Genomic DNA, 23,105 nt, shown 5'->3' with positions numbered 1-23,105 from the left:
AGAGGGGACAGCAAATTTACACTGTTATACAAGCTGTACACTCACTACTTTACATTGTAGCAAAGTGTCATTTTAGTGTTGTCACATGAAAAGATATAAGAAAATATTTACAAAAATGTGAGAGGTGTAGTCACTTTTGTGAGATACTGTGTGTGTATGTATGTATATATATATATATATATATATATATATATATATATATATATATATATATATATATATATATTAAACTGCTATAGGACAGTTGGCAAGTGGTGATGTGCATCGATTCCTGAGGAAGTAAGCATTGACTCACGAAATGAGTCGATTTTTTTGAAGATGTAATTTTTCATTTGATCGTGCTTTGATATATTGAACTTTGAATTATGTATGATCTGTATTGTTATGAAACCACTACAAATTAGCTTGATATTCATCTGTGTTCTATGTAATGTCCCGAGAATTCTATTTATTCATTAATAAATTGTTAACCATGTCTGCTTTGTATTTAGTGGTTGTGTGTTACAACTCACATGGTGGTGAGTCCTGTTACATGTCCCTTGCTGTACTTATGGTTATCACACAGGACGGCATGTACAGCTTTTACTGACTGTTACTCTATGTTTATTGAACTAGTCCTACATGCCATTAAGACTGTACACTATTACAGTTTATCTAGCTCATGCATCGAGTACTGAACTATATCTACTTTATGGCCGGCTTGCAGCCTATCCATCCATCCATTTATGGCCGGCTTGCAGCCTATCTATCCATTTATGGCTGGCTTGCAGCCTATCCATCCATCCATTGTGGGATAGCAGCTCACACATCCACTTAATACTGCACTGATCTACAGCAGAGGAGTTGATCATCCATCCATCTTTTTAAGCTTACAGCCAGCAGCTCCACCTGTGCATGTACTTCTAGCTTATTGACCCCATCCATCCATCCACCTGCTGCGAGAGCAGTTCATGCACCCTGTGTGATGCATATTTAAAATATAATTTAAACATGTACTGTGAAAATTGAGCTTTCACAACTTTGTGACAAGCAAATAAATATGTTTTATTTGTTTCATAATGTCTTTTGAGTTACAGTTCTTGATAAATATAAAGAAACAGTAATGATTACGGTAGTCTAAAAGAACTGTCACATGACTTTTAAAATAGTATCGGTAATTAGTATAGGTGAATACTTGATAAAAAAAAAGTATCAGTGCTCGTACTCGGTCTTAAAAAACTGGTATCGGTGCATCCCTAGGATTTTCATTCTGTTCTTACCTTGTCCTTGATGTGTGTTTAAATAAATTGTATCTTTCAGAGAGCTAATATTGCTGATCTGTTATCCGAAAAAGCATAAGATTCTTTTTTTTTTTTCCTGCTTTTCACCACTTTGTGTAAGAAAATGATTTATGAAACAACATGTGGCCTTAAATGTATGTAAAGCCAAAACTTTTTTTTGTTTTAGATAGAGTGGGGGAAGGATTACAACTCCTGTCGGGTATTACTGCCATTAGAGGTGGCTTACAGTAATAATTTATTTTTTGTTGATAAATGTTGGGATATTCTTATGTGTGTGTATTTCTTACAGAGATCTCTTTAAAGTGGACATTTATCCCTGAAGAAGACATATTGTGTTGAAACGCGTTGGGGTCCTTTGTGTGTCCACTTTCCTCTTTTTTTTTGAATACTTATCTGGATATTGTTTAGTATTTTGTCAACTCTGGTATTACTGTGTGAATCTGCATAGTTTCTATATTTTAATCTTTTCTGAAACCTGTTTGCCTTTTTAGAGGCCTTTTATCATTGATCTGAATACAATTTTGATATTTTTTTAAAAATTCTTTTTCTACTCATTGGCATTACCCATTACCTTTCTCCACTCTATCCAAAACTAAGAATTAATAGTTGGGTACACATACATTTTAACAATCTCTACAGCAATAGCTAATATACTTGTCATTGTAGAGTTATTAAATTGTACCTTTTACATACATTGTAATTTATCCCTTTTTTTGCAATTTTAAGGAGCAATAGAGACAACCATGTTCCGCCTCAAACACCGCCGCCGAAAGTAATAAATGATGTGCCACCATTATTACCGCCCATGACCACTGACGTTCCAGATGTCCCTACAAATTCATTTCAGCTTGAGTCAGATTTCCGGAGACTGAAGGGCAACCAAGAAATGTTATACAAGTATATGAAGGTAGGAAAACATTACCTGTGTTTGTTACATTTTTTTTTTCAAACGAAAAAAAAAAAAAGCACTAATATCATAGAGCTTAAAGCTGAACTCCAGGCTTACTTCCAGGCTTGCACAGTTGTGCTGAAATTGCTTTTACAGTACACTGTGAGCATCTCAAAATGTGCATTTGAAGCTGCAGCAAATCAAATACAGCCCACCAAATTTCCAGGCTGGGGGACATCCAGCATCATATAGCTCTATGGTGACTGACAAATTATCACATCAGCACATCTGTGTCTCAGAATGAGAACGCCATTAGAAAAGATTCACATTTATTTATTTCAGGTACTTGTATAGCATTGTCAATTTATGCAGCGCATAAAAAAAACATATATGTTTTACATTCACATCAGTCCCTGCCCTCAAAGAGCTTACAATCTAAGGTCCCTAACTCACATTCTAAAGGCTCGTACACACTATAAGAATATCAGGCGAACATTTTTGTCCTAAGAATTTTCGTACGATTTTTGTATAGTGTGTACACAACTTTCTACAGCCATTTCTGAATTTTCATACGAAAATTTTCAAAGGGACAAGCTCCAAAATGTTTCTTGTACAGGAAAAAACAAATGATTTTCTTTTAATGTGTACTGTTTTCGTATGGTTTTCGTACTAGAAAAATCAGAAAAGAAAGACTGCGCATGATCAGAAACAATAAACAACAACAAAAAAGCCTTTGTTGTACGAGAATTTTCATACGAATATTCGTTCATCAGTTCCGATTTGCTGTGAAACAGCGAGGAAAATCGAACGATAGTTCGTCCGATTTTCTTATAGTGTGTACCCCACTTTACTTGGGCCAATTTAGACAGGAACCAATTAACCTACCAGCAGAAACCGGAGTACCCAGAGGAAACCCATGCAGGCACAGGGAGAACATGTAAACTCCAGGCAGGTAGTTCTTTAGTTGGGAACCAACGACCCTAGTGCTGCCAGGCAGAAGTGCTAACCACATAGCCATTGTGCTGCCCAAGAACAACTCCCAATAATAATTTTTTTTATTTTATAAAAATATAAAAGCATGCAACAAAGATTGCTATAGGTCCACAGGCAACTGGAATAGCAATAATAATATTCTAGTACATGTGCAACCCTCACATAGATACCCCCAGTACCTCAATGATCAGCAAGTTCTTTCTTTTCAGTTAAAGCTGATTTCAGCAGTGGGGTAGCGATAATATTCGTTGCATTTCCCAGACTTAAAGACCTGCTCAATTAGGAAATGTGGATAAATCTAAATAAATCTAGATAAATCTAAATGCACAGAAAATTATACTAATCGGGTAACGAACCCAAGCCTGATTCCAATTCAAAGGAAATAGGGGGGGACACAAGGAGGGGCCCTGGATCCAACAAAGAACTCAAAGGAGTCTGTCAATAACAAAATTCCAATCTTACTGAGTGCCCATCTATTCTGTTGATAAAGGAAGCTTACAAAATCATGGTCATAGAAACCCCCAGAAGAAGAAGCACAAACGTCTTATTTGGAAAGTCCTGACATCACTGGCTCTGCCCCTTACGTGTTGTGCCACTATCACGTGGCTTTCTCAGAGGGTGTGGAGCGCTGTGATTGTGTTGCTACGGAAACCACTACTGAGGCAGGTTGCTGTGATGTTTTCAGGAAGCTGTGTACAGCACCCTGTCAGACCTTCCCACTAGCCATGATCTGCCTGAAAAGCATAGAGAAGCAAAAAGCCTCAGTGATAATATCACTGGGTCTAAAATAAGGTATGTAATGAAAATGGAAAGGTTTTGTTGAAAAATGTAATCAGCATGTTGATTGGGTTGGGGGGGACCAGGAATGAAAAAATATAAGCAGAATAAACTTCAGCTTCAAAGTGCACCTGTTAGATAAAAAAAAAATGGTATCAAGTATTAGGCACCTAACTTTAGTAACTTTCCAATCCCTGTCACTATGCTCAACTCCCAGATTTTTCTGCACTGCAAAGCTTTGACACTTACTATACCCACTTAACTCCCACCCATGCTTACTGCTTTATAACCATGATGGGCAGCCTTGTTGGCCAGAAGGAATGTGTACGGGGTAGAAATGGGCAAGCAAGCTTTGACACAACAAAGAAATATCTAGGAATTTTCTAGTTCTGTATATCCTGAGTTTCAGGCATAACAATTGTGAGTTTTAGGGGCCTAAGGTTTATAGTGATCATAGAAGTTAATACCTTAAAGGGGAAAAACAGCCAAATCTTGTTTGGCTATACTTTTCCTATGGATCACAGTAGTGCAGTTCATTCTGCTTTATGGACACACATCTCAAGGATAAAAACATTCAGGGGTAGGGGAAATGATTCACACCAACACAGGTTGAACTGGATGGACTATTGTCTTTATTCAACTTCAACTACTATGTAACTATGTAGCCCACTGTCTGCTGACATCACAGAGCCGGTCTAGGCTCAGGCAAGATCCTGACCATATGGCCAGGATTTGCTCGCATGCCTGGACCGAAACCCGACTCAGCCTCTCAGCAAGCCTCTCCTGCCCCCTCCACAGCTCAGTGCTCCACAGTCACCAGCTCTCTGCTCAGGGAGCTGTTAGAACTGAAGGATCGGCAGTGTTTGATTGCTCGGTTCCCAATGTTAGAGCCGGTGGGGAACAGATGCAGCATCGGACCAATGCTGCATCCACCTTGGTAAGTATGATAAAATAAAAAAAAAACAATTCCAATGCTTCTCTTTTAGTATTGTTGCAGTTTCATTTGAGTTATGACTTCTTATTAAGTTTGGATAATACATAAATATATATTGTTTTCTTCTGTTTTATTTTAGCAAATTGAACCATCTATGTACACGAAAATCTTTCAAAAAGCATTGGATCCAGATGTGTTCAATGAAATGTTAAAGATTCTACGACTTAAATACATTGAGTAAGCAGAAATTTTATCTTTATTTAACACACACATTTTTATAAAGACACTAGCAGGACCGTGCCCACTGCACCTGTAAATCTTCGATTGTTGATAAATCATATAATCTATTTAAAGAATATGTTACTCCAACATGTCATATTCCTGATATGTATCTGCTGTACCATGTACTTGTGTTCTAAAGTTTCCTTTCCTCTCTGTATTGCTTCCTATGCGTGAAATATCTGGTGTTCCTGTCATACCCTCTGCTTTCCTATATCCAACTGTTTAAGCTAGGTATGAGAACATATCCATCCCAGTGTGGTCAGTTTTCTGGTTGTGCTGTAGAACAACCTGCCTCTCCTCCAATCATCATATTTGTGCTAATGTGCCCACCCACTCAGCCATTCACTGGAAAGATAAGTGTCCTGCTGTTTCTCCAACCCCACCTCTCCAGGCCCCTAATTCTGCTGAGAACAGAGATTATGTGATCACCTATAAAAAAAAAAGTTATTTATATTGTTTTAAATCTATACACAAATGTTTTGCATTTCTGTTTTAAACTGAATGGGTTGTTTTACAAGGTATTTGCTCACATATACTTTAAGCATCTCATGGACTGCAGAAAAGGATTTAACACCATAAACCATTGTATGTACTGGTAGAGCGAACTGCATCCATGTTGATGTGATTTGCTAATCATGCAACTTCTTGATTTACAGACCACCTATTTAAAATAATGATTTCTTTGTATACATAATCATTATTTTAATATGTATGATGATAAACCCCTTCACGACAGAGGATAAAACAAATCCTAATGCCTGAACACAGTTTTGCAACTTTGATGTGTGTTGGTAAAACTGTACATGTCACAACTACTTTTTTGTATCCAGGTGAATTATACCTTGTTTTTTCAGGACAAATTGGACTTTCATTTAGTGGTAATTGGGTAATAGATATCTCCTAATTTTTCCTTTTGTCAAAGGAAAATTGGCCCAAAATGTAGCTTTATTTTTTTTGCTACTGCCATGACCTACCACAAAAGAACAATACAAATAAGTTCTCCTGCTCCTGATGATCGCAGTGATACCACTTATGTGTATCTTATTTTTTGTTTGTACCCATAGTACAACCCACCCCTGGTTTAACCTACCTAAAACACACTGACACTAACTTTTCCAGTTCCTGATCATTCGTATGGGACCTGGGGCTCTCTGTGCTAGGAGCGCGCTTACGGCGCAAAAACATGTATGCATGTATGTGCAGGGCTGTGTAGTCGGAGTCGAGGAGTCGGAGGACATTTTGGGTGAAATATCCCAATTCACAAAAAGTTATAATTAATGACTAAAGCCCCGTACACACGCGTCGAAAATTGGCAGGGAATTTTCGGCCAACGTCCGATCTGCCGATTTTCGGCTTGTTAGTATGATGCTTCCGACAACCAACTCCGACTTTTCGCCCGAAAAAATTCTGTTGTGCAGACTATAAAATTTTTGTTGGCCGTCAACATAACGGCCGATTTTCGTGCAGTCAGTAGAGATTTCGACAGGGAAAAATCTGATGAGCAAGTCTGGGCATGCTCAGTGAAGAAAAAACACAAAGAAAACAAACCAACACATGACATCACTTCTGAAGTAGAATTCCAACCAACAAAACACAACTTGGACAAAAGTCGGACGATCGGTCGGCCGATAATCGTTGCTTGTGTACGGGGCTTTAGTATAAGGAAACTTATAATTGAGGAGGCCAAATGTAAAAAGGAAGAACTACAGAAAGTTCTGAAAGGACGTTTTCTCTTCCTTAAAATGGAGGCATGCACACGTCACAGAGTCAATTATTTTGCTATTAATACTGGTTAAAAAGGTTGTGAAGGCGCCCAGCCCTAATTAAAAGATGTTAAAACCTGTGAAAAATATTTTAAGTTATTTTTATAAGTATTTACACACAGCACTTTAAAGATTACCAGCGCCTTTTTACCATATACCCATTACATTTTGCTATTAATGTTAGATTTGTGGATGAAAATAACCAAACAATAACACGGACCCTCGAATTAAAGGACACTCAGGCACATCACACCAGTGATTACCTTCAGAAGTTAGTGGAGGGTGTTCTAGAAGATTTAGAAATTACAAAGGAACAGATTTTCTCTATCGCTCATTGACAGACGTAGTCCTCGGTGATACAGCACCTTCGGGTTATGTTGCCTCCACAGGAGTAGGACTAGACAGGAAATGAAAAATGCTCTGGCCACACCCCAGGGGCAGTCCCCGAGGGTATATCCTCTCTCTCTCCGCCACAGCAAATCAGTTTTTTTCTGTCTAGTCAGGAGTAAGGACCTAGATACCTTGCTGGGATCTTCGGTCCTGGCAGGATTTTTTTCTTAGAAAATAATTTTTTAAGACAGCTTTTTTTTCCTCCAGTGTTCCTGTGAGATCTTCAAGCAAGAAAGCTGAACTGGGCGACGGGCGGGATGTTGAGATCCAGTGGTCACCCCAGTTCAGCCTACAAGCGCGTGCAGGCCATAGCTCCGCGCTGGGTCGGCCGCGACATAGTCCCACTGGACGGGGACTGACCCTGCGAGTTAAACGTCTCGCTGAAACGCCAAAGACCATGAGTCACGGCGCCCGTATTGGTCGACAGCCCTCCTACCTCGGTGGAGAGGGGTACTGTCAGGAGTTGGCGCCCGCCTGGTTCCGGTATGGTGAGTAGTATGTTCCCCCTTTCCCCCTGACGGGTCTTGTGGTGAACGCGGGCCCCTCTCTGTAATGGTAAGGATGGGTTCCCCTCTATCCTACAACATGTCACAGATCCCCCTAATTGAGTGTGATTTTTGTGTACAAGAAGCCAGGAGGCTTGGTTTGGGAGCTGACAATCTAATTGTAAAAATGTGAAAATGATTGTAGTCAGTGGCAGTACTAGAACTTTACTGTGATAGTATAAGGTATCCTACCTGTCAGTAGCCACAGGGCGATGTCTATACATGTATACTGCATTCCAGATCATTCCTCCAGCTAAGCAGATGCCTCCCGACGGCCACGGACCGCATACGGCCCGCTAGGGTCCGGTACCTCCGACCACGCTGACCACCATGAGGGTGAAGGGTTGTGAGGGCGAGATCCTTCTGCAGACATGCCGCTATTCTGTGCAGGCCGCCGCCATGGTCTGGTAGATCGCACGAGGCCGCCATTTTGGTGTAGCCTCGTATCTCCAGCATGGGGGCGGCCATGTTTGAGGTGACTCAAACACCTCATGGAGCCAGGGGGAGGAGCCGGCAGGCGTGTTAAGGGGCGGAGCCGCCTCTTTTACCCAGGAAATAGGGCCAAAGACTTCCTGTCTGTAACAAGACAAGCACTGAGCAAGCTGATGAAAACTTCTGTGCATCAGGGATGAGCCTTGGGGTCTGTCTCTCTGTCTGTGGGGTCCAAAAAGGCAGGTAACACTGAGGGGCGCTGTTGCGACTGGGGGACACAAAAAAAAAAAAGTTTTTTTTTTACTTTGTCATTTTTTGTCGCTGGCAAGTGTCTTGTATAATCATTGACCCTGCCGCATAGGTATCCCCACCTGATCCCCTAAAGGTGGCCGCAGGACCCTCCAGTACCCCACTTGTTTTTAATGCATTATCGGCAGTTTTGGAGTCTTTGGTATCCCGGGTGGAGGTGGCCTGTCAGGGACGGGGGTCAAGAAGCGACCCCCACCTACCCCTATTGTTTATCTGATACTTCAGATACGGATTCAGAGCTGGTCAATGCAGTTGCAGGTGCCTCTTAGGGGGCTGTTGTCTCAGGTAATATCTCCTCAGCAGTGAGGAGCACGTTTCTGCCTCCGCCATAGCACAAAAGTGGTGGATGCACTAGTTGTGTCCGTCCAGGAAACCTTTAGTCTTGAGGTTACACCGGCAGAGGTAGCTGAGACTGAGATTCCTTTTTGGTACTTGTTAGCCTACCAAAAGGGCGAAGGATTTTCCTTTACCCAAATGGGGTCGTTTTGAAACGAACCCCTGTTATTTCCAAACGCATGGCTAGGTGCTATCCGTTTGAGGAATTCCTCTTTATAGGATAGACGGTACCACCTGCTGTCTTGCCACAGACTGTTAGGATAAAAAGACCTCGTAACTAACGAGGACCTTCCTTTTCTGCTCATATAGAGTTGTTCGTTCCGCGAGGGCGGGTGATAAGGCGAAACCCTCCAAAGCCCCTTTAGAGGGGTTTCAAAGGGCGCTGGTCGGGTAAACAAAGAGTCCGGCTCAGCCAAGCCTGAAGAATATAGCCTGATGCGCCCCTACCCATCTCTGGGGTGGGGGGGGGGGATGTCTTCATCGGTTTCTGGAGGACACAGGATCGAGTTTCGATCACTTCCACCGGTGCGATTCTTCCCTTCTAACATTGAACAGTTTCAGGGGTTCTATTCGAACCTATTCACAATGCCCAGGAAAGAGGGCAAGGTGCGTCCAAATCTGGACTTGGGAAGAAATAGAGTCCATCCGTACAGTGGTGGCCTCCCTGCATCAAAGAGATTTCCTGGCGTCCATAGACATATAGGATGCCTATCTTTATATCCCCATCATCGCAGGACATCAGCGTTTTTTTTTTTAGCTTTCCCAAAGATCATCCCTGGTTCCCACCAGGAGACTGAACTATCTGGGCCTAAGGTTGGATACATCCTGGGCAAGAGAGTTTCTCCTTGCTGGGACACTCCAGAAGGTTCAGTCAACGATTCGGATGTTGCTGTCCGTCAATTGGCTGGGACTGATGGTGGCCTTCTTAGAGGCAGTACCGTATACCCAGTCTCATACCCGAATTCTCCTGAAGGAGATTCTTTTTTAATGGAATCAGAATTCCGATTCCCTGAACAATCGGATCCGGTTGAGCGAGCGGACCAGGAAGTCTCCGATGCTCAACCAGGGGAAGTCATTTCTTCCGATAGTATCCAGATTACCAATAAGGGTATCGGAACTGAGAGCGATCTTCTAGTTGGCACCGGTTGGGCCTTCTAGATTTGGATTTTATTTCCATTTTCCCACCCCTCATTTGTGATACTGCTCTGGGACTTCCCGAAGGTGCTGTATCACCGAGGACTACGTCTGTCAATGAGCGATAGAGAAAAATGGATTTTTGTAAAATCTTAGCTCATTGACAGACGTAGTACCCGCCCCTCTGTTTTTGAGTTGGGTTGGGATAAATTCTCTAAGCACTGCTTTTGTGACATAACTGATTTGCTGTGGCGGAGAGAGGGAGGATATACCCTCGGGGACTGCCCCTGGGGTGTGGCCAGAGCATTTTTCATTTCCTGTCTAGTCCTACTCCTGTGGAGGCAACATAACCCGAAGGTGCTGTATCACCGAGGACTACGTCTGTCAATGAGCTAAGAGAAAAGGATTTTACGGTAAGATTTTACAAAAATCCATTTTTCTCTAGCGCTCATTGACAGACGTAGTCCTCGGTGATACACCACCTTCGGGTTATGTTGCCTCCACAGGAGCAGGACTAGACAGGAAATTAAAAAGCTCTGGCCACACCCTAGGGGCAGTCCCAGAGGGTATATCCTCTCTCTCTCTGCCTCAGCAAATCAGTTATTTTCTGTCTAGTTAGGAGTAAGGACCTAGATACCTTGCTGGGATCTTAGGTCCTGGCAAGAATTTTTTCTTAAAGGATTTTTTAGACAGCTTTTTTTTTCCAGTGTTCCTGTGAGATCTTCAAGCAAGAAAGCTGAACTGGGCGACGGGCTGGATGTTGAGATCCGGTGGTCACCCCAGTTCAGCCTACGAGCGCGTGCAGGCCATAGCTCCGCGCTGGGTCGGCCGCGACAAAGTCCCATTAAAGGACTGTCCACGCGAGTTAAACGTCTCGCTGAAACGCCAAAGACCATGAGTCACGGCGTCCGTATCGGTCGACAGCCCTCCTGCCCCGGTGGAGAGGGGTACTGTCAGGAGTTGGTGCCCGCCTGGTTCCGGTATGGTGAGTAGTATGTTCCCCCTTTTCCCCTGACGGGTCTTGTGGTGAACGCGGGCCCCTCTCTGTATGGTAAGATAGAGTCCCCCTCTATCCTATAACATGACACAGATCCTCCTACTTTGAGTGTGATTTTATGTGCAAAAAGCCAGGAGGCTTGGTTTGGGAGCTAACAATCTAATTGTATACATGTTAAAAAGATGTAATCTGTGGCATTCTGGGAATCTTACGGTGTTAAGAATAAGCTACCTACCAGTCAGAAGCCACGGACATGTAGACTGCCTTCCTAATCAGATCTCCAGCTATTTGCAGGCCTCCCGAATGGCCATGCGGTCCGCCAGGGCCGGTACCGCCAACCACGCCATATCCCCATGCAGAGAGAGTGTTGTGTGCCCTGCAGCACACCGCTATTCAGTACAGGCCGCCGCCATTTTTTTTGCTGGATCGCACGAGCCGCCATTTTGGCGTAGCCTCGTGTCTCCAGCATGGGGGCGGCCATGTTTGAGGTGATCCAAACACCTCGTGGAGCTTGGGGGAGGCGCCGGAAGGCGTGCAGAGGGGCGGAGCCGCCTCCTTTCTTCCTGGGCAGCCAGCCAAAAGACTTCCTGTTTGTCAAGACAGCGCTGTAACCTGTTGCAGTTAAACTCTGAGCATCAAGTGGTGAGCCTGGGGGTCTATCTCTCTCTCTCGATCGATAGGGATCCCTAGCAGGTAACACTAAGGGGCTTTTGTGGCGCTGGGGGTCTGAGAAAAAAAAAAAAAAAAAAAGTTTTTTATTTTTGAATTATATTATCCAGGAAGTGACTGGAATTTATCATGGACCCTGCCACACATATTCCCCCACCTGTTTCCCTCGAGGGGGCCACGGGACCCACCGGTGCACAGAGTATAGAGTCATTTACAGCAATTTTGGAGTCTATGGTGGCTCGGGTGGAGGCGGCCTGTCAGGGACGGGGGTCAAGGAAGCGACCCCCGCCTACCCCTATATTATCTGACACCTCTGACTCTGATTCAGAGATGGTCACTGCAGTTGCAGGTTCCTCTGCAAGGGCTGTTATCCCAGGTAAAGCCCCCTCAGACAGTGAGGAGGACGCTTCTTCTCCTGCTATAATTCAGGAAGAAGCATTGGTGGACGCACTAGTTGTGGCAGTCCAGGAAACCTTAAAACTTGAGGCTTTACCGGCAGAGGCAACTGAAACAGAGATTCCTTTTGGTACTAATAAGCCCATCAAAACGGTGAAGGTTTTTCATGTACCTAAATGTTTCGGTAATCAGATTAAAGGAGAATGGGAGCATTCTAAACGTACCTTTATTATTTCCAAGCGTATTGCTAGACGCTATCCGTTTGAGGAATCCATCATTAAGAAATGGACGGTACCACCAGTGGTGGATCCACCTTTTTCCAGGCTGAATAAAGCCACGGTTATTCCAGTGGAGGACACTTCGTCCTTTAAGGATCCGGTGGATCGAAAGATGGAAGCAGAGTCCCGCACCATCTTCTCCCTGATAGGGTCAGCATTTAGACCAGTAATTGTTATTGGTCTAGTTTCCCAGACACTTACGGAATGGGCGAAAATGGTACGCCAAGATCTTAGGGGAAAAGATATTCCCCAGGAGACATCTGATTTGATGGAACAGATTATACAAGGGCTACAGTTTATCTGTGACGCAGCCTTGGACACTACTCCCTTATTAGGGCATGCATCTAAGTCAGCGGTGATCCTCAGACGTGTGCTGTGGTTAAAATGCTGGTCTGCTGACCTAGGTTCCAAAAAGACCTTGACAAATCTCCCCTTTCAGGGGAATCGTCTATTTGGGGCCAACCTAGATGAAATCATTAAGGATGCCACTGGGGGCAAGAGCACTTTTTTGCCACAGGCTGCTAAAGCTAAGGGACCTCGCAACAAGCGAGGACCTTTCTTTACCGCCCATAAAGGGCGCCCGGCTGGTACTAGCGGGAAAGGCAAGACTCCTCCAGGAGGGTTCAAGAAGGGCTGGTCGGACAAGCAAAGGACCAACCCAGCCAAACCCGAAGCAAAGGAGTACACAGCCTGAAGGTGCGCCCCCACCCGGTTTCAGGGTGGGGGGACGTTTTCACCGGTATTCAGGACATTAGATCGAGCATCAACCACTACTACCGGTGCGATTCTTCCCTTCCAACATTTAAGTACTACAGGAAGCGGTAGTTACCGTTCCCTGAATAGATCTTTTCCTTTACCGTTTCCTAAGATTAGTCCCGATACCTCACAGGAATCGGATCTGGTTGACCAGATAGGCCAAGTAGCCTCTAGTCGGGTGACTTCGGTCCCTGAGGTTCAACCAGAAAAGATCACCTTTCCTGATAACTATCAGGTATCTGATAAATGTGTGGGAACAGAAAACGACCAGACTTTCTCGGATGGTCGGGGCCAGATACCTCTAGGGACGCCTGGTTCAGATTCTATCAGCGCAAGTGGTCCTAGAAATTCTAGGCTGGCCTCCTCAAGTCGGCCTGGCCGACTTGGACATGTTAGTCGTAGACGTTCCGTGGGAACTTCGTCTCAGGGAGTGTCTGTGGTCTCAAGGACCAATTTACCATCATGCTTTACAGTCGCTGGGTTTAATGGCCTGGCCATTGAGACCCAAGTACTGAAGGACAGAGGTTTGTCTACTTCAGTCATTCCTACCCTTATTAAAGCAAGGAAAGCGACTTCCAGCAAAGTCTATTATCACACATGGAAGACTTATATTGCGTGGTGCGAATCTTTAGGATTTCCTCCACGTACCTATTCGGTGACTCGAATATTGGCCTTTTTGCAACAAGGGGTTGAGCAGAAGCTAGCCTTGAGCACCATCAAGGGTCAAGTTTCAGCATTAGCAATCTTCTTTCAGAAACCTTTAGCTACCAAGTCCTTGGTGCGGAATTTTATCCAGGGGGTGCGGCACCTGGCTCCTCCAGTCCGCGCGCCCTTACCGCCCTGGGATCTTAATTTGGTTTTGTCGGTTCTACAGAAACCTCCCTTTGAAAACATCAGGGAGATTCCCTTGCTTACTTTATCCCGGAAGGTGGCCTTCTTGGTGGCTATTACTTCTGCTCGCAGGGTGTCAGAACTGGCTGCATTATCATGCCAGTCCCCATACCTAGTGATTCATAGGGATAAGGTAGTACTTCATCCTAAGCCATCTTTTCTTCCTAAGGTGGTTTCAGATTTTCATCTGAATGAAGATATTGTACTATCTTCCTTGTGTCCTCAGCCCAAGCATCATCGGGAACATGCGTTGCATTCCTTAGATGTGGTTCGGGCAATCAGGGTATACCTGAAAGCGACGGAATCTTTCCGTAAGACGGATTCACTTTTTGTGATCACGGATGGCCCCAGAAAGGGTTTGCCTGCATCTGCCGCGACCATTGCCAAATGGATTAGACAAACGGTGGTACAGGCTTATTCTATTAAGGGTCAGAGTCCTCCGTTCCCTGTTAGGGCGCACTCCACTCGAGCGCTCAGTACTTCCTGGGCCTTTCGCCATCAGGCGTCAGTGGTCCAGGTATGTAAGGCGGCCACCTGGTCGTCGGTACATACCTTTACAAAATTCTATAAGATTGATGTGACGGCATCGGCGGATGCCTCATTTGGCCGCAAGGTTTTGCAGGCCGCAATTTGAGGAGACCGGTGGTCTACCTCGAGGGTTTTTTTCTGTTTGGAAAAAAAAAAAAAAAATTTTCTCTTTTTTGTTGAGTCTCATCATTAAGGATGAGCATTGTAAACTTCTAGTTGGCACCGGTTGGGCCTTCTAGATTGGGATTTGATTTCATTTTCCCACCCCTCAGTTGTGATACTGCTCTGGGACGTCCCGAAGGTGGTGTATCACCGAGGACTACGTCTGTCAATGAGCGCTAGAGAAAAATGGATTTTTGTAAAATCTTACCGTAAAATCCTTTTCTCTTAGCTCATTGACAGACGTAGTCCCCGCCCCTCTGTTTTTTGAGTTGGGTTAAAATCTCTAAAGACTGCTTTTTCACATAACTGATTTGCTGAGGCAGAGAGAGAGAGGATATACCCTCTGGGACTGCCCCTAGGGTGTGGCCAGAGCTTTTTAATTTCCTGTCTAGTCCTGCTCCTGTGGAGGCAACATAACCCGAAGGTGGTGTATCACCGAGGACTACGTCTGTCAATGAGCTAAGAGAAAAGGATTTTACGGTAAGATTTTACAAAAATCCATTTTTATGTGTTGTGACAGATAACGCTTCTAACATGTTTAGCACAATTGAGAAGATGAACGCAGATGAAGAAGGTAACAAACAGATATTCGAGTTAGAGGAAGATAGCTCTGCAAGTATTGGAGAAAGTTTAGAAACTGAAGAGAATGCTGACATTTTGTCAGACAACTTTGTTGAAGAAGCATTGAAGCTTGCTACTATTCATCATATGCGATGTGCTGTTCATACACTGCAACTTGCCAGAGATGGATTAAAAGATCGCCATGCAGCTACACTAATTGGCAAATTATGGCAAGTAACTGTTGCAGCCAGGGCCCCGAAAACCGATGCAATTTTGAAGACGTGCAGGAAAAGGAGCTATTTTGGATCAAACAACTCGCTGGGGAAGCACTTATTTAATGGTGAAGCCTTTGCTTGAACTTAAAGACTTCATAGAAGAAATGGACAATGAAAATCTTGCATTAACTGAAAGCCAGTGGACACAAACTAAAGAGCTGGAGAACCTTCTTTCTCACCCCTTCACTGTCACCAAGAGGTTGCAATGTGACGATCTAACCCCGGGTAAATTCCTCTTGGAATGGAAGAGCCTGTTATATCGCCTGAACAAAAATGGAGGGTTAATAGCTGAGAGCATGGCATCTTCAATGATGAAAAGAGATAGTCTTTTGCTGGAAAATGAATTCCTGATGTTTATGCCTGCTGCTACTATCCAGCCACTTGAATAATTAATAAAAAAGAAATGTATAAAACTTTGTTGTTTTTATTGTGTTTGTCTTTTGCTTAAACTGTTCAATACAGTAAACTGTTGGCTTCCCAGCCAGTAGTCATGTGGTAATGACATGTATGTTGCCTTTCTTTCCTTCAAGGAATGTATAAAATACATTTGCATATTAATACAGAGGAGTCGGAACATTTATCTACCGACTCCACAGCCCTGTGTATGTGGTCTCATGAAAGCAGACTCACTTTAGTGAGGCTGCGTTCGGTGCATCCAGGAAGTATTCGCAGTGCTTCACTTTTTTGTTATGTTACATCCTTATTCCAAAATGTATTAAAAAAAACGTTTTCCTCAAAATTCTACAAACATTACCCCATAATGACAACGTGAAAGAAGTTTGTTTGAAATCTTTGCAAATTTATTAAAATTAAAAAATCAAAATATCACATGTACATACGTATTCCCAGCCTTTGCCATGACACTCAAAATTAAGCTCAGGTGCATCCTATTTCCAATAATCATCCTTAACATGTTTCTACAACTTGGTTGGAGTCCACCTGTGGTAAATTCAGTTGATTGGACAGGATTTGGAAAGGCACATACCTGTCTCTATAAGGTCCCACAGTTAACAGTGCATGTCAGAGCTCCAACCAAGCCATGTAGTCCAAGGAATTGTCTGTAGACATCTGATACAGGATTGTATCGAGGCACAGATCTGGGGAAGGGTACAGAAAAATGTCTGCAGCATATTAAGTCCCAATGAGCACAGTGGCCTCCATCATCTGTATATAGAAGAAGTTTGGAACCACCAGGACTTGTCCTAGGGCAGGCTGCCTGGCCAAACCTTCCAGAAGAACAACCATCTCTGCAGCACTCCACCAATAAGCCCTGTATGGTAGTGGCCAGACTGAAACCACTCCTCAGTAAAAGGCACATGACCGCCCACCAGGAGTGTGCCAGAAGGCACCTGAAGAACTCTCATCAGACCATGAGAAACAAAATTCTCTGTTCTAATGAAACAAAGATTAAACCCTTTGGCCTGAATGACGAGCGTCATGTCTGGAGGAAACCAGGCAACACTCGTCACCTGGCCCATACATCCCTACAGTGAAGCACGGTGGTGGCAGCATTATTCTGTGTGGATGTTTTCCAGCAGCAGGAACTGGGAGACTAGTCAGGATCGAGGGAAAGATGAATGCAGCAATGTACAAAGACATTCTTAATGGAAACCTGCTCCAGAGCGCCCTGGACCTCAGACTGGGGGGGAAGGTTCATCTTCCAGCAGGACAACAACTCTAAGCACACAGCCAAGATAACAAAATAACGGGACAACTCTGTGAATGTCCTTAAGTGGCCCAGCCAGAGCCCAGACTTGAACCCGATTAAACATCTCTGGAGAGATCTAAAAATGGTTGTGCACCGATGCTTCCCATCCAACCTGATGGAGATTGAGAGGTCCTGCAAAGAAGAATGGGAGAAACTGTGCAAAAATAGGTGTGCCAAGCTTGCAGCATCATACTCAAAAATACTTGAGGCTGTAATTGGTTCAAAAGGTGCTTCACCAAAGTATTGAGCAAAGGCTGAAAATACCTATGTACAGTACATGTGATTTATTTTTATTTTTCTAAAAAAAAATTGCAAAGATTTTAAACAATCTTCTTTTGCATTGTAATTATGGGGTATTGTTTGTAGAATTTTGAAGAAAATAATGAATTTAATTCATTTTGGAATAAAGCTGTAACATAACAAAATGTGGAAAAAGTTAAGCGCTGTGAATACATTCCAGATGCACTGTATATATGTGTACAGGTGGCAGCAAGGGGTTAAATTATTTGCTTCTCTTTTAAAGTGGTTTGACATTTTTCTAGCTACTGTGCAAGTGTAGCCATCTAACTATATAAAGCTGGCCATGTACTGTATAATCTGATTGTACAGTCTTTTCGATTTATCAAAACCAATGTAATGAAAAAAACCTAAACAATCCATTCAATTTGTATCAAACCAGAAAGGCAATTGTACTGCATTAGTTAATAGTGGATCTAAAAAACATTGTACAGAATATGGTCGTCTTAAAGTAGTTCTAAAGGCTCAAGGTTTTTCACCTTCATGCATTCTATTCATGAAAGCAAAAAACCTCCTTTGTGCAGCAGCCCCCCCCCCCCCGAGTAACCTGAGCCCCATCACAATCCAGCTATGTGCAAGAGAGCCTCAGGTCTCCAGTGACTCTTCCTCTTCATTGGCTGAGACAGCAGTGGAAGCCATTGGCTTCCACTGCTGTCAATCACAGCCAGTGAGGAGAAAAGGGAGCAGATAAATGGACACGCAGAGCAGTGGCTCGGGAGCAAACTTGCTTGGGTGCCCCCATAGTAATCTGCTAGCTCTGGGGGCAAGAGGGAGGGGCTAGGACCACAGGCGGGGGACCCTGGAAGAGGAGGATCGGGGCTGCTCTGTGCAAAACCAATACACAGAGCAGGTAAGTATGACTTTTATTCTTTTTTTTTCTTTTCTTTTTTTTTTATTGCCTTTAATATCACTTTAAGATGCATATATGACATTTTTATCTCTGATAGATGATTTAACCAAACATCTTCAATGTATCTCTAAAGGGTTATTGATGTTACCATAACAAGAGTATTTCTGTTCTCTAGAAATGAAGATGCAGCTAAAGTTTTGGAAACTTTACAAAGAATGTCTGAGCTTAGGAGATTTGATATGGCAGTGATGTTTTTGTCAGAAGCAGAGAAAGAAGGTAAGCTCTCTCTCTCTCTCTCTCTCTCTCTCTCTCACTCCTCTCTCGCTCTCCTCTCTCGCTCTCCTCTCTCGCTCTCCTCTCTCGCTCTCCTCTCTCGCTCTCTCTCTCTCTCTATATATATATATATATATATATATATATATATATATATATATATATATATAAGGTGCATCTCTATAAAATTAGAATATCATTAACCACTTTAATACAGGGCACTTCCCTCCCTTCCTGCCCAGGCCAATTTTCCCCTTTTAGCGCTGTTGCATGTTAAATGACAATTGCGCGGTCATGCAACACTGTACCTACACCAAATTTATGTCATTTTCCCCCCACAAATAGAGCTTTCTTTTGGTGGTATTTGATCACCTGTGGGTTTTTTCCTTTTTGCTAAACAAATAAAAAGCCCGAAAAGTTTGAAAAAAAAAAAAAGTTTTTTTGTTTAGGTTATACAATTTTGTAAATAAATAAGTTTTTCCTGCACTGATGAGACTGCACTGACAGGCACTGATGAGGAGGCACTGATGAGGAGGAACTGATGGGGCGGCACTGATAGGCGGCACTGATATGTGGCACTGATAGGTAGCACAGATATGCAGCATTGGTGGGCACTGATAGGTGGCACTGCTGGGCACTGATAGGTGGCACTGACGGGCACTGATAGGTGGCACTGACGGGCACTAATGGGCACTGATAGGTGGCACTGATGGGCGGCACTGATCGGCACGGCGGCACTGATGGGCACTAATGGGCACTGATAGGCGGCACTGGTGGGCAATAATGGGCGACACTAAAAGATGGCAATGATGGGCACTTGTGGGCAGCACTGATAGGGAGGACACTGGTGGGCAGCACTGATGGGGAGGGCAATGGGGGGCTCCCTGAGCCCTGATTGCCATCCCTGGTGGCCATAGTGGGCATCCCTGGGGTCATAGTGGGCATCCCTGGTGGATCTAGTGGCATCCCCCCCCCCCGAGGGTCTGCGCTGGTAATCAATGATCTGATTACCAGTGCCGACCCCCCCCCCCCTGTCAGGGGAGCCGCCGATCGGCGCTCCTTTACTCGTGCCTGTCAGGCACGAACTAAGGAAAGCCGATCAACGGCTGTTCCTGTTTACGATGTGACCAGCCGTGATTGGACACGGCTGATCACATGGTAAAGAGCTACGTCAGTAGTCTCTTTACTGAGATCGGAGATGCAGGGTGTCCCAGAGCTGTGTTATCCTGCCGCCGTCATATGACGTCCGGTCAGGATAACACAACCACATTCCCGCCGTCATTTGCCTATAGGGCGGGCGGGAAGTGGTTAAAGAGGTAAATTATTTCGCTATTTCAATTCAAAAAGTAAAACTCCTATATATATATTTTATATAGATGCATTACACACAGAGTGATATATTTTAAACATTTATTTAATTTTGATGATTACGGCTTAAGCTGGGTTCACAGTGATGCGAATTGGATGTGGTTTGCATCCAATTCGCATGACAGGAGAGTGTGACTGGCTCTCGATGGAGCCGGTTCACAAATCCCTGGGGCGGCCATGGAGCACACTGAAAAGGGTCTTGTGTGTCTTTGGTTCTGTTTCAGGTCTGAATACAGGCAAAAATTTGGACCGGATTCGCACCTAAATTGGTGAATGGCAATGCACCCGACCCCAGGCACAAACCCACGGCCGGAACTGTGTGAACCCAACCTTATAGCTAGTGAAAACCCCAAATTCAGTATCTCAGAAAATTTGAATAATACATAAGGCCAATAAAAAAAAAGGATTTTTAATACAGAAATGTTGGCTTACTGAAAAGTATGTCCATGTACAGTATAGTATGCACTCAATACTTGGTCAAGGCTCCTTTTGCATGAATTACTGCATGGGAGACACCAGACCCAACAATGCAGACAAGCTGAAAGCTGCTATCAAAGCAATCTGGGCTTCCATACCACCTCAGCAGTGACACAGGCTGATCGCCTTCATGCCACGCGCATTGTTGCATTCATGCAAAAGAAGCCCGACCAAGTATTGCATACATACTATACTATACTGTACATGGACATACTTTTCAGTAAGCCAACATTTCTGTATTAAAAATCATTTTCTTTTGGTCTTATATACTAGTCAAATTTTCTGAGATACTGAATTTTGGGTTTTCACTAGCTGTAAGCCATATTCATCAAAATTAAAAGAAAGAAATGTTTGAAATATATCACTCTGTGTGCAACACATCTATATAAAATATGAGTTTCTCTTTTTGAATTGAATTACCGTATATACTCGAGTATAAACCGACCCGAATATAAGCCGAGGCCCCTAATTTTACCACAAAAAAGTGGGAAAACGTATTTACTCGAGTATAAGCCTAGGGTGGGAAATGCAGCAGCTAGTGGACCCAACTGGACCACCATGAGACACAAAACAGGGGCTGCGGGCATGGTGCAGGAGATGGTTCAGGCATGGCACAGATCATGGTATAGGCATGGCACAGATCATGGTATAGGCATGGCGCACGGGTCATAGCACAGAAGATGGTACAGGCATGGCACAGGTGATGGTATAGGCATGGCATAGGTGATGTTACAAGCATGGCACAGGTGATGTTACAAGCATGGCACAGGTGATGGTACAGGCATGGCACAGGTGATGGTATAGGCATGGCACAGGTTATGGTACAGACATGGCACAGGTGATGGTACAGGCGATGTTACAGGCATGGCACAGGTGATGGTATAGGCATGCCACAGGTCATGGTACAGGTGATGGTATAGGCATGGCACAGGTGATGGTATAGGCATGGCACAGGTGATGGTATAGGCATGGCACAGTAGGTACAGACATGGCACAGTAGGTATAGGCATGGCACAGTAGGTACAGGCATTGCACAGTAGGTACAGTAATGGCACAGGAGATGCAGTGCTGTGGGCATGGTACAGGACAATGTCCTGTACCATGCCCGCAGCACTGCATGAGGAAATGCAGGGGCTGCGGAGGAGTCTCACTTACCTGTCACCGCGCATGCGCCGCCGATGCTCGGGAAAGCTCATACACGTTCGGCTATTCCCGGGCATGCGACGCATGCGCAGTGACATGTCGTGCCGGGCGGCGCCATTTTTAAAAAGTAAGTGAGCCAGTGACTCGAGTATAAGCCGAGGGGGGCTTTTTCAGCATGAAAAAACATGCTGAAAAATTTGGCTTATTCTCGAGTATATACGGTACTGAAATAAAATAACTTTTTAATTATATTCTAATTTTAGGAGATGCACCTGTATGAATAAGTTTGCCTGTCATTGAAATACAGCTATATTGTTCACTATAGAGTTCACTGCTGTGAAGTTTATTTTATATACTTAGCAATGAATATGTTTAAATGCCACAAGTTAATGGAAATCAATTTAAAGTAGAACTATAGGCAAAACTTTTCTTTTTATTTTAAATGGAGTAAGGAAGAGTTATAACTCCTGCCAGTTTTTTTTGCCATCTGTGTCCCATTGGGGAGGTTTCCCTTCACTTCCTGTCCTATAGCTAACACAAGGAATAGAGAGGAAATCCCTTCAAAGTTGGGGAATCCAGGGGTGTCACCAGAACTAGTGTCCCCATTGGAAGATTTCCTGTCCATTACTTTTTTTTTTTCTTAACTTTCATTTTTTTAGTTATACTTAAAGCACTTATCTGATGATCGTAATTTCTACATTTGAATGCTGATGAAACATAGCACCAAGGAACCACATAACTCATTCTAAAGAGGTCTTGTAAATGAGGTGGTGGCAAAACAGCAACCTAAACGTGTCCTTATAATAAGAGTACGCAGATAGGTGTATGAAGATGTAGAGTTCTCTATAGAGGAAAGAAAACATTAATACGTAATGCTGTTTATATTGTTTTTATTTTTGATGGTTTGGTAGTGTGTTTTTTTTTGTTTTTTTTTTTACTTTAACTTTTGACTTTTTTTTTTTTTAACTTCTGTGCTGTTTATCCTTCACAGATGTCCGTGCCTTGTTTGATTATGTAGAACAGTCACTAAAGACGAGTGATTCTTTTAATGCTCTAAAGAAGAAATATGGAATTTGAGTATTAAACCAAGAAATATTATTTAACCGCAGGCTTTAAGATTAACTCCTTTTGGCAAGTGTAATTGACTTTGTATAAATTCTGTACAAAATAAATCAATTTTTTTGTACCTTTTGTGAATGTATTGAGTCATTTTCTGTTTCTACATATTTACAATGCTTTTTGTATGATTTGCAAAGAAACCATTCAGGCATTTCAGGGAATAGGAGAATCCCACATTAAAAAAACGTGCAAGGTTCTGGACTGCTGAAAGTAGTATGTTGAATGAAAATCCGTAATACACAGCAACAAGCTCAAAAGGTTGCAACAAACAAGTTAAAAATGAAATGCTTTAT

General features: G+C 43.4%; 1 protein-coding gene across 1 annotated transcript in view; it reads left to right on the top strand.

Moving 5' to 3' along the window:
• RPAP3 (RNA polymerase II associated protein 3) overlaps nt 1-22,841 on the top strand; it is a 120,023-nt gene extending 97,182 nt beyond the window's left edge. Inside the window, exons 14-17 of the mRNA XM_082254380.1 lie at nt 2,007-2,187; nt 5,013-5,110; nt 18,608-18,708; nt 22,685-22,841. Of these exons, the coding sequence (XP_082110506.1) occupies nt 2,007-2,187; nt 5,013-5,110; nt 18,608-18,708; nt 22,685-22,770 (466 nt within the window). The 3' untranslated portion in view covers nt 22,771-22,841. The remainder of the gene's footprint in view (nt 1-2,006; nt 2,188-5,012; nt 5,111-18,607; nt 18,709-22,684) is intronic.
• The last annotated feature ends 264 nt before the right edge of the window (nt 22,842-23,105 follow it).

Source organism: Pelophylax lessonae (assembly GCF_965119305.1).
Source record: "Pelophylax lessonae genome assembly, chromosome: 4".
Taxonomy (NCBI): Eukaryota; Metazoa; Chordata; class Amphibia; order Anura; family Ranidae; genus Pelophylax; species Pelophylax lessonae.
The sequence above is the reverse complement of the archived record's forward strand: the minus strand, read 5'-3'. Positions and strand labels throughout refer to the sequence as shown.